This window comes from Berghia stephanieae, chromosome 5 (assembly GCF_034508935.2).
Source record: "Berghia stephanieae isolate SIO BIC M18660-M18661 chromosome 5, UCSD_Bste_1.3, whole genome shotgun sequence".
NCBI classification, from domain to species: domain Eukaryota; kingdom Metazoa; phylum Mollusca; class Gastropoda; order Nudibranchia; family Aeolidiidae; genus Berghia; species Berghia stephanieae.
Genome location: NC_088364.1, coordinates 16,701,325 through 16,713,636, shown reverse-complemented (window position 1 = coordinate 16,713,636; position 12,312 = coordinate 16,701,325). Strand labels below are relative to the sequence as shown.

Here is a 12,312-nt window from a genome sequence, read left to right as displayed (position 1 = left end):
TATTATTATTATTATTATTATAATTATTAATTATTAATTATTATTATTATTATTATTATTATTATTATTATTATTATTATTATTATTATTATTATTATTATTATTATTAATTATTATATTATTATTATTATTATTATTATTATTATTATTATAATTATTATTATTATTATTATTATTATTATTATTATTATTATTATATTATTATATTATTATTATTATTATTATTATTATATTATTATTATTATTATTATTATTATTATTATAAATATCTGTAATATTATCATCGTCATCATCATCATCATCATCATCATCATCATTATTATAATTATAATTATAATTATAATTGAGCTTTTATATAGCGCAATATCCACTAAAATGTGCTCAAAGCGCTTTACAAGGGGTCCCTGGTCAACAGCAACATATAACATTTAGGACGGGACGTGTCGCCTATTAGGCGATATTACACTTTTCGGACAAAGAAAACGCTGTTAATGTTAATGGCCAAGTACTCATTTTACACCTGAGTACGGTGAGAGAATGCGATAAAGAGCTTTTCCAAGGACTCAACTATGAGCGACGCGAGGCTCGAACCAGGACCTTCCGATCCGATAGCGAGTGTCATACCACTATTATATTTTATTATATATTATTCATTATATTATCTAATTATCATCTATTATATTATTATTATATATTATTATTATTATTATTATATATTATTTTTATTATTATTATTATTATATTATTATTATTATTATTATTATTATTATTATTATTATATTATTATTATTATTTTTATTATTATTATTATCATACATATTTTTAAAAATCCATAAATTTAATAGCACTGTAACACTGGTGTATTCACAGTGGTAAGGTCGTTATTGTGGTGAACGTGGCTAAGGTGTGAGGGCGAAAAATAATGCTAAATTAGATATTTTTCTTTCTAACCCTAGTATTGTAATAATATTAAATAACATAATTTTTCTTTCGTTATACACGAATGCAAAGCCTTTCTGGTACTGCTACTTCATACTGATTGAATCTATAAAAAACCGTCCATCTACGAAAATATTTACATCCTTAATATTTTTAAATCCCAACAAACAAACAAAAAACCCAGACAAATAGCCCCCCCCCCCCCCCCCCCCCCCCCCCCAAAAAAAAAAAAAAAAAAAAAAAAAAAAAAAACCCCAAACAATAAAACAAACAAAACAAGACAATATAAATATAACAAACTTGTTGGAAATAAACCCATGGGTAGACAAAGCACATTTAGAAGATTTTTAAAGGTTATTGAATCTTACTGTTGGTACAATTGAAATATAATGGGACCCACCACGCCAATCTTGTATTATTTCGGGACGAACCAAAAAGGCAAATTACGTTAAAAACTAGGTGTACATACTAACAGGTTTGATATCTGACGCAATTATGGGCTTGGTTTAACACTGTTGTTTAATATTTTGAGTTGGTTTGAGAGTACATTCATTACAACAATGAATGAGCCCATAACAATTTGGATTATCAGGCCTGTAAATAAATAAACGTTGGTTCAAATCACAATGATCAGAATAATATGTTATTTCGTTTTTAAAAATTATTTTGATGAACAAAACTTCGTCTCCTTAATGATTGGGAACGTTTGAACTAACTCAAATGCTTTACGTTAATATTAGAAATTCAATTCAAGTACCACGTGACCATTTTGCTATTATAATGATTTGAGATAATTGGTCACAATACTTTCTTTTGGCTAATGCGATGTTTTATGCGGAAGTCCTTGAGGTAATAGGTCCTGCACATGCGTAGAACAATTCTTGCTGTTCATTTTTAAAATAATCTCAAATGGGTAGGTCTGTCCATGATATTTGTCTATCAATCTTTCAATGACGGTAATGAATTTCTTCAGCTTTGGTGCCTTCAAATTCTTCTGTTATCTATTTTGTTATTATTAAATTCAGACCATAACACTGGTGGTTTCATGGTACAGCTGGTCCATTGCAGATTCACCAGTTACGAACTGCAATGACATAAATATGAAGGTTCGGCGTTCCGGATAGCTCGGTTAGCAGATCACTCGCCTCGAAACAAAAGCAATATTTTCAGTTCCTGCGTGTAGTCGTGAATTTATCTGACCCCTCTATCTACCCAGCAATGATTAGATAGATGGGTCTGCATGGTCTGGATGAACGTATTTTATGGTAGGTCGACAAGCATCCTCCCAAAAGGTAGCATGAAATTAATCTGCTCGTTTAATGCGACAAAAAATCTTGATAAACTCTGGTACATTGAGCTTTATGGCTACGAAAAGGACTTATTTTATATCAAAATCAAATCCGCAGCTGAAGGCTTAAAACAACAAGTGTGCATTTCAAGTTATCAAACGGGTGTGGTATCGCAAAACTAGAAAATTCTGACATAAGTGTCATAAACATAGATTTGCCAGATTTGATTTGTATATTTGTATATATATAGTAACCGGTCGAGTCACCTGATGATTGATTCTAGAATAGCAAAGATTTGGAATTTCCATTCTAAAAAAAGACACGCTTTCTATCTATAATCGGCATGCAATAAACAAAATATGATTTAGTACATGTGGTGTGTGTGTGTGGGGGGGGGGGGGGGGGGGGGGGAGGGGGGGGGGGGCTGTATGTGCGCGCATATATAAATAAATTTAAAAAACAAAACAAATTAAAGCCGATACGTCTTTAACGTGCGTAAAAAGGCATTTTTTTCAGACACAAAATCTAATGGCGCTGATATGACCTTAATGTGTTGCAAGCGCCGTAAAACCCTTAAAAACAAACAAAACAAAACAAAATCTAAATTTCATCAGATTATCTTAATTGAGTTTATACAATAAATGGTCCCGAAACAAAGAGGCGGCATAAAAGAAACTAGTAGGAGCTTGTCAATTTGTAGAAAAATGTAAATCTGATAGGTGACACTTTGAGATCACATAGTGCTGCTTTCTTTTGTTGCCAGGTCTCTCATTGATTATTGGCAAATTATCCAGATACTAGGAAAAAGTGATGAAAACAGATCACGTCGATGTTCCTCGAATAATTACTGTACTTGATATATTTTGCTCTTTGCATCGAACGTTAGAAAAATGACCTCTTGTCACCAGCTCATATGTTTTTCTATATGTATATTATGGTTTACGAGTGCGTTTGTTCATATGGGTGTGTATACATTTGTATGTGTGTGTGTGTGTGTGTGTGTGTGTGTGCGTGCGTGTCCTGTCTTTTCTGAATCCTACCCATCAATAGTTTGTCATCTCTTAATCCACGCGTCTGCCTGGTTTTCCTGATCCAGGGCAGGCTGTATGGATGGAGAGTGGGAAAAGACAGAACACTTCGCTTTGTGCTGGATGTTGTGATTGTAATGGTGGTGGTGACGGTAGTAATGGTGTTGTTGGTAGTAGTAGTGTTTGTGGTTGTTATGATGTGGTTGTTGTTGCTGCTGTTGTTGTTGTTGATCGTGGTGATGATGACAGTGGTGCTATTGTTTATTATTATTTGTCACCGCCAATCTCGTCGTCGTTGTTACAGTGATGGTAGTGGTGATATGGAAGTGGTGATGTGGTACCAACAATGACGGTGTTAGTGATTATTTTGATGATATGTTGATGATGATGATGATGATGATGATGATGATGATGATGATGATGATAATGATGATGATGATGATGATGATGATGATGATGATGATGATGACAACAGACAATATTTGACATTAGTAATTAACGCGCGTGCATTGTCTGATTAGTTTCTCAAATAATTAATGATAAATAAACATGCTTAAAATTTACTCTGAATGACCTGAACAAGTAAAGGGCCAAAGTCTTTACGTTTTCTAGTAATTCCGCTATTCCTGATAGTATAATCATTTTCATTTCAGGTGTGGTTCAAAAACAGAAGAGCCAAATGGCGCAAGCGGGAGCGTAACATGGAAACATTCAAAACCGGGTTCGGTCCCCAATTCAACGGTTTCATGCAACCTCCATTTGACGATGGTCTCTACACTAGCTACCCATACCAAAATTGGGCTACCAAAGTGCCCTCCCCTCTCAGCACCAAAACGTTTCCCTGGGGGCTCAATATGAACATGAACAGCACGGTGAATCCTCATCTGTCCTCAGTGGTCTCCAGCCAACCCCTCGGCGGTTTCTCTTCCTCTCCCAGCCCAATCAGTAGCATCAACTCGTCCATGATGGGTTCCACGGGCGTAGCTAGTTCTATGAACTCCCCCGGCGCGCCCTGCCCCTACGCCCCTCCAGCCCCTCCTTACATCTACAACAGAGACCAATGTTCCAACAGCATCGCCGCCCTACGACTCAAGGCTAAAGCGCATACTTCTCCGTTCGGGTACCCGTCCATGCCGGCTAGACAACCTCCACTCTCCGCATGTCAATACGCCACTGTAGGAAACGGCGCTGCCGTTTGACATACAGACCAGCCCTATCCTCCTCCTCCTCACCCTTCTTCTCTAACTCACTCATCCTTCGCATTATCACCATTCGCCGCCACAAGCACTGCCGTATCAACGACTTCAACTCTATTTCCGCTTCCAGATGAAAGTCTTCTAGGGGAATCAACTGCTGTTGTTTCCGTTTCTGCAACATCAGCATCATCACCGTCGACATCATCTCATGTCCACGATCTCACGGTTCCCGCCAATGACGATATTATGCACCAGAATAGTAGTGGTATTGGTGGTAGTGGTAGTAGGGACATAATTAAATATGATGACTTGGGAAGCAGAGAGAGTTGCGTTAACATTGATATAAACAACAGTAGTACAAGTGGCGGCAACAGCATCAATATTACTGGTGGACTAATAAATGGTGTATCTAGTAGCATTTGTAGTAGCAGCAGCGGAAGTAGTAACAACCGGTTGATTGCAGATGCTTTAAATCTAAGCAAGGAAATCAATTTTCTTTATTGATTGATCTTAACGGTTGGACAGTGACGAATTCGGATTTCTGAAGACATGGGAGGCAAATGGACTTTTAGAGAATAGAGCATGATTGCAACTACACCCATGCAGGCAGTTCCTACAGAGTTCGATAAGTATGAAGAATGGCACAAAATTGTCCAATGTAACTATCCGAATTGACTTAAAAAGTAATAGTTCAGGCCAATTTGAAAATAACAAATAAATAAATAAATAAATTTAAATTTGTTGTCACAACAAAAAAAAAATCATTGAAGAGCATGCGGCAAGATAATAATGGAAATGGGTTGATCTTTGCGTAAAATGCACATTTCTTTTTAACTCAATGACCAAAAGTTAACGTCAGATGAAAATAATTATTTTTGTCTTACCGAAGCTTTATAAAATAAAACGAAGCAAATTGTTATATCAATCATCAGACATGAGTTTGAACATAATTTACTTTATAAGATAATAATAATAAATAAATAAAACATGCTATGACTAAAAGCAATTAAATTATGACGTTTTAAAATTGATTTCTAACATGTTATAGCACCAAAGAGTTTGATGTTAGTAGCGATTAAAGGAATCCGACTTTCAAATGAAATGTCTTCTTGTAAATTAGGCTTGTCAAATTGTCAGATATTATAATAATAATAATGTGGGCATTCGGTATCGCATCGTTTTTGAGCTTTAATACTGGCCCACCAGCATCCAGTGACAATGTCAAGGGTCCAATGATGGCCCACACTCTTGAGAGTGCCCCAGGATTCTTCTGTTTATTTATTTTATTTGGTGGGAGGGGGAGGGGGTTTGGACAGACTATTTTTTTTTAAATTCATATGTCATTGAGTTGACTCAAACTATTTTTGAGGTTGTCCTTGTTTCCACCTAAGGACATCGGCATCGATTTCAAATTTGAAATGAAGAGTTTCATTTATGTCTTGACCGAATCTTATTCGTCTTCTATACTTTCCGTAATAGAGTACTATCATTAAGGAATGCTGTAATAATATTTAAGTAAAAAGCTGTTATGCAGAACCATAAGGCTGCTCTGGTAGTGAAAATTGATTGTTAACATACTTTTGATATAACGCTTGTCCATCGCAAACTAATTTGCGCTTGAATGACGTTATATTTAAAATAAAGATAAAGAAGCAATGTTGAATACAAAACAACACTTTAGGATTTAATCTTAAGTTTATAGTATTCTTTAATCCAATTAAAGAATAGAATCTGTATATTTGATATTAACCCTGATGCATGCATATGATGAAACAAAATATAAAAATCTTCTTAAAAATTTAAATAATTTTCCAAATAATAAAAGATCTTAAAAAGTCCCACATCTTTAAAATATTTTCTTTCTTATAAACTGTGTTATTCTCATGAAGACTATTTCAACACATTTTTATTTCCTATCCTGCCACACGCCGATAAAACACATTTTTCACTTTGACAAAAAAACTTTTTAATTCAAATATTCCGATTACTTTTATTGGCAAATTTGAAGCCTCGGGTTATAAAATCTGACAAGTTATGGGTAATCTCAAGTTATCAATATTTGAAGGAAAAGATTTCTTGGCAAATTGAAAAAAAAACCCACAATGTTTTATAGATAATGCATAATTCAAAACATGACATGAAGTAAAATGTGAGGAGTGAGCGGATTACTTGACATAATTAGATGTTCGTGTCGTTGTTGGAAAAATTTCAACTCGGGACAACCTGAGGATAGGGCTACCCACTATCAATGACAACTATGTATTTTAATTGACAATATAACATAACATAATTTGTACAGTTATGTGTGATTGTGATGTCGTCACCAGAAATTACAGAATTTTATGTGACGTCATAATATATTCATAAAGGAGAGGATTCATGTTAAACAACATATCGTCCTTTGTTTACAAATGATCATTTTTCTTGTTATCACTTTTTTTTCTTTATTCCAAAGATGTGGATCTAGTTCCTGACTACTGATATTGATATGTATAAATATTGAAAATATAAAAATCGATGATAATATTGTAATTAATAAATTATAATGATATACAGTGAAACACTGTTAACTTACAACTCACCTCAAAACATTTTTGAGGTTATGAATTTCGTTGCATATCATCATCATCATCATCATCATCATCATCATCATCATCATCATCATCATTAATATCATCACCATCATCATCATCATCATCATCATCATCATCATCATCATCATCATCATCATCATCATTATCAAAAGCATCCTCATCATTGTCATCATTAACACTAACAACTTCCAAGTTTGTCTCCATAAGATTTGTTGTTATGAATATAAACCTACTTGCTAAACGAGAAGCCATTTATTATAAATGTTATCAATTAAATCAATGCTAGTACATATTACAATAAAAGGAAGAAAACAAGTATTTGCCACGGATGAGAAATTTATAAATGGATGGATGGGTGGAAACGTGGATAGGCGGATATATGAACGAAGGAATGAATTGATGCATGGGTAAATATTGATGAATATATTGATAGATAAACTGTTTGAAATGTGTCAATGTAGTCCTGCGCTTATCAACCCTTTTCTTCACATCGGTGCTACTGCAATTATGTGAATTTGTCTAGATTATTTAGATACGGTTTATATATTACGGTTGTAATTGGTTCTGACCGACGTATACATATATGCAGGTCTGACATCCGATTCCATTTCTGGGCCTAGTTGCAATGTTGTAATGGACCATATTTTGCGTTAGTTTTCTTAGATATCCAGTACAACAATGAGCCCAGGAGTAATTGAGTTATCAGACCTGCAAATACGTGCACGTCGGTTATGACCAAATTAAACAATGGAAAACAAATGATTTGAAGAAAAAATTCCTTGAACGGTTGATAATGGCATCGTTAGACGTCATTTTCTAAACAACAAAAACACTGCAAGCGCTAGATATTATGTGCCCAGTTCTTCTTATCGACTCGCTGAAAATTAAACTGTAGTAAAAGATGTATTATAATACCAGCGTTACCTCACGGTATGCAAGCGAATAAGAAAAATAATAACCTAACTTCTCTAATCATTCGAGCCAGGGACAAAATAAATGGACTTTTGTTAAAATAGGTACCCATGGTTTGAATTGCGATTTAATCTATTAATTTACAACTCATGAGTAAATATTGAGGATTGGGTGGATCAAAGTGATATTTTTTATATTTTTAAAAAAATTTTTGTTTCTTTGTTTTTGCGAATTTGATTTTGGTGGATTCGAATTTTTAAAAGTCTCTCCCTCCCCCTCCCTCTCAAGTTACTTCCGCAAAAACTAAAATGTCCAACTTATTGAAATCACAATGTTATACAATGCATTTATTGTCGATGTGGAAGTACACGATACAACTTTGTTTTGAGGAAAATTATGACTTGATACTGTGGTGCTTTTACTCTATTTTTGTTTTTATTTTTGATTACACAATAAATATTGTTGTTTTAATCTTGAACGAAATGTATAATAAATATATCAGTTGATTAGCCATTGAATAGACGGTCTGGTAACATTATGCGTTTCAAATATTAGAGTCCTTTTTTCCTTTTTACACAAAAATTAAACCCAACGTATCTTCATATGATTTTTCCCCTCCAATTCTAAATGGCTATGTTTGTGAAATAATGTAACTTTTTCAAAATATTACATTGAAAATAATCTGAACCAGACATGAAGTGGAAAAAAAATTGTTGCCATGATACAAGTACCACACCATTCTAAGATGGAAAATAAAATTGAAGAAAGTAATTTGAATTTTTGTGATTTTTCCCCTTTTCTTTCTTTTTTTTTTTTTTTGTGGGGGGGGGGGGGGGGGTTCTCATTAATTGAGAATGTTCAGTAGAACCATTTTATAAAAAGAACCTGAAAGACCTTTTAAAAGTCTATCGTAAACGTTAATAATTTTGTTTTAAATGTCTATACTGTTTTAGCAATCCGATCTTCTAATTTTAATTATTTCAATTTCATTTTTTTTTTGTGTGTTCTGAATGGATAATGTTGAATTACTTGGATGAGTCGATGGATAGTTAGTTGGGAGTAAGAGTTGATAGAGTAAGACACGATGAACAGACTTGTGGAACGAAGGAGTGAGAGAACTTGTGGGTGTATACGTGATGTGTACATGATGATGGAAAAATGGTTTCATATCCTAACAGATGGGCGAACAAGCAAAAAGTTTTTAAAATACTACTAATACTAAAAAGATGAATGAGGCAATTTACGGATGAATGGGTACATCTTTATCAATTCAGATAGTTCATAATATATTAATAGGAGTAAGGATCTAATATTTTCATGTCGGAATCGTTGGACGATGGATGCACACAAGAATGGAGAGATGGATAGATTTAAAAATAGGCAGCAGAATGAATTAATCATTAATTCAGTGTTATTAGTTTTTTGCTTTTTTAAAATAGTAATTTCATTTCTTTTAAAATGAGACATGTGATAGTTCTGTAATTAAAACATAGGGCAAAAGACTTCAGTCAAATGAATGGGTTGACGACCATTTAAAAACAAAACAAAAGAAAGAGAAAAAGATACCCCCCCCCCCCCAAAAAAAAAAAAAAAAAAACAAAAAAAAAAAAAACAACAAAAAAAACAAAAAAAACCCCACAGACACCCCCCCCCCCCACCTCCAACAAAAAAAAAAAAATCAAACAAACAAAAAAACATCTCATAACAACAATAACCACTCCAAAGCATCACCTTACTTAAATTATGCTTTTCGAACAGAAATATTGTCGAAACTAATAGTAGTTGGTAATAGTCAACATCAACTTTAAATCTTTAAAAAATGTTCGACTTTATAATATTATTCAGATTTAGAAAGTTCCCCAATTTAAACCTGCGACGCACAAAGCCGGCGATCGTCGCACAAGCGCACCTTGCGCTTTTTCTGTTTTCGTTCCTTCTGGGGTTTTTTCGGATTTTTATTTTTTTTTTTTTGGGGGGGGGGGGTTGTTTATTTTTATTTTTATTTTTATTTTTTGTTGTTGGCCAATACACAGACTCGCTCTACTTTCTGCTTTAAAAAGATAAAAATAATACCTTCATACGAAAGGGTTTGACTACGCACCATAACCATTTTCGATACATGTCAACAAGCCAAAATAATTGGCCCTCCACTAGACAATGACAATGTGGAATTATAATAATGGACGACGCCATGCATTTTTAGATGATCTATGATTTAATAATGATATCAGAATGTGGAAGACCAATGGATTCAGCTGGTAGACATGTAGGCACAAAAGATAACTCAGCGAAAATAATTGCAAAATCTTAAATTTATCTTTTTTAATCATGATGTATTTTTTCCCCTTTAGTACTCCATTATATAACGACACTTTTAGTTTAAAGCATAGTGGGTTTTTCCTATATTATTATAACACGTTTTATCACCAGATCAAACAATGCTTCAACTCACGTCTGCGTCATACAATCGTTTCTATGTTACTGGAAAAACGAGTTTGTTTTATCATTTTTTTGTTGTTGTCACAAACAAATCCATTCAGAATTGAAAAAAAGTCTTGTGATTTAACCTAAATTGATATTGTTTTTATAGAATTAGAATCAGTTCGAAAACTGTTTAAACTGTTTAAGATAATGTGTAGTAATTCGTGTCGCTGAAAATATCTTAATTGTGAAATTATAATAAATTTTACAATGAAATACACTACTGGTTTGAGAGATACACGTTTGCAGGTTCCATTTTTATGTTCTATCTGAGTCAAATAACACCGAAGTGTCTGAGAGACCTTTCTAAGATAGAACTGAGTTTGAATAACACACCGGGCGATGAGATGTTAATGTTAAGTAAACAACAACAACCAAAAAAAAAAAGAAGAGAATATAACAGCGTTTTGGACTATTAAGTAGTGAGGTATTAGTTTTAATTGTTAAAGCTAAATCATGATTTTGAGCCCGGAACGCTCCTTATTAAGTATTTTGTTCTTCTTAAAAACTGTTATATCAAACCTAGTTGAATACTTTTTACAATTCAGTTTCTATCGGCTTGGCTTAGAATTCATTCCGAAGAACTTTCTCGAGAAGTTTATGGTCATGATATGATATTGTAATTAAATGAGATTTTACTCTCTCTCTCTCTCTCCTCTCTCTCTCTCTCTCCTCTTCTCTCTCTCTCTCTCTCTCTCTCTCTCTCTCGTCCCCTTCCTTTTCGACCTTAACGCTGCCTCCCTTTTCTCTCTAATTTATCATCAATGCTTATTTTACGAGTATTTTTCAATGTTTCAATGGTATTTTTAAATTCATGCTTTCACTCACGCGAATCAAAATTGATATAATAAGAAAAAAAAAATCTTGGTGATGATTTCAATACTTGCATTGAATCGATGTTTATCGTGTTTTCTTATGACAGTGTTGTAAAACTTTTTCAATGCACGATTTTTATCGAATCTTTATTTTCTATACGTTATTACTATTAATATTTTAAAAGAATATATTTTAAGCCTCTAAACACATTGTTAACTTGTGTAGAAATTTTAAAAAATAACAAAACACAAAACAATGGTAGGCAATCTTGAGCAAACCAAGATACTACAAATATCGTTACTGTTGTTGTTGGTTATATCACTGTAATGATTATTATTATTATTATTATTATTATTATTATTATTATTATTATTATTATTATTATTATTATTATTATTATTATTATTATTATTATTATTATTATTATTATTATTATTATTATTATTATTATTATTATTATTATTATTATTATTATTATCATTATAATATTCTTCAAGCGCTGTGTTATATTGTCATCACTGTTTTCTTTTTTCATTTTCTTTTTTAATAATGTTCTTAAATCATTTCAATTTTATTTTCTTATTTATTTATTATTATTATTTTGGTATGGACAATTTATTGTTTTATCTGGATAAAATGGAACATTGCTACAAATAATGTATTTAGTATGTTTAATTTTAACATCAATTTGTTTAAAGGTTGTTAATTGCTATTATGTGTTATATCATTATAATTATTCTAATTATCATCTGAAAAAAAAAATAAAATTGCGAAATCATTCAATTTGTTTATTATTTTCTTTACTTTTTTCTTCTTTTTTTTTTTTCTCTACCTTTCAATTTTCAGTAAATTGGTTGCATTATGATGGGTAAAAAGGATATCTGTTGGGGTCTACCTTAAACTATATGTATTCCTCCTTGTCTTTCTTGTCTTTAAAAAAAAACAACAAAAAAACCACCGGTGATCCAGTGTTGCAGGCATTGGATGTTTAATCTCTCTGTTCTTTCTTGTGCTATGCTTTATATTATACCTTTTCTTAGCCGCTGAAATGATCAGA

General features: G+C 32.5%; 1 protein-coding gene across 1 annotated transcript; it reads left to right on the top strand.

Moving 5' to 3' along the window:
* The first annotated feature begins 3,885 nt into the window (after window positions 1-3,885).
* LOC144972494 (pituitary homeobox x-like) lies at window positions 3,886-9,655 on the top strand. Its single transcript, XM_078913766.1, has one exon. The coding sequence runs from the start codon at window positions 3,958-3,960 to the stop codon at window positions 4,453-4,455; it is 498 nt and encodes a 165-aa protein (XP_078769892.1). The 5' UTR covers window positions 3,886-3,957; the 3' UTR covers window positions 4,456-9,655.
* Window positions 9,656-12,312: the final 2,657 nt, after the last annotated feature.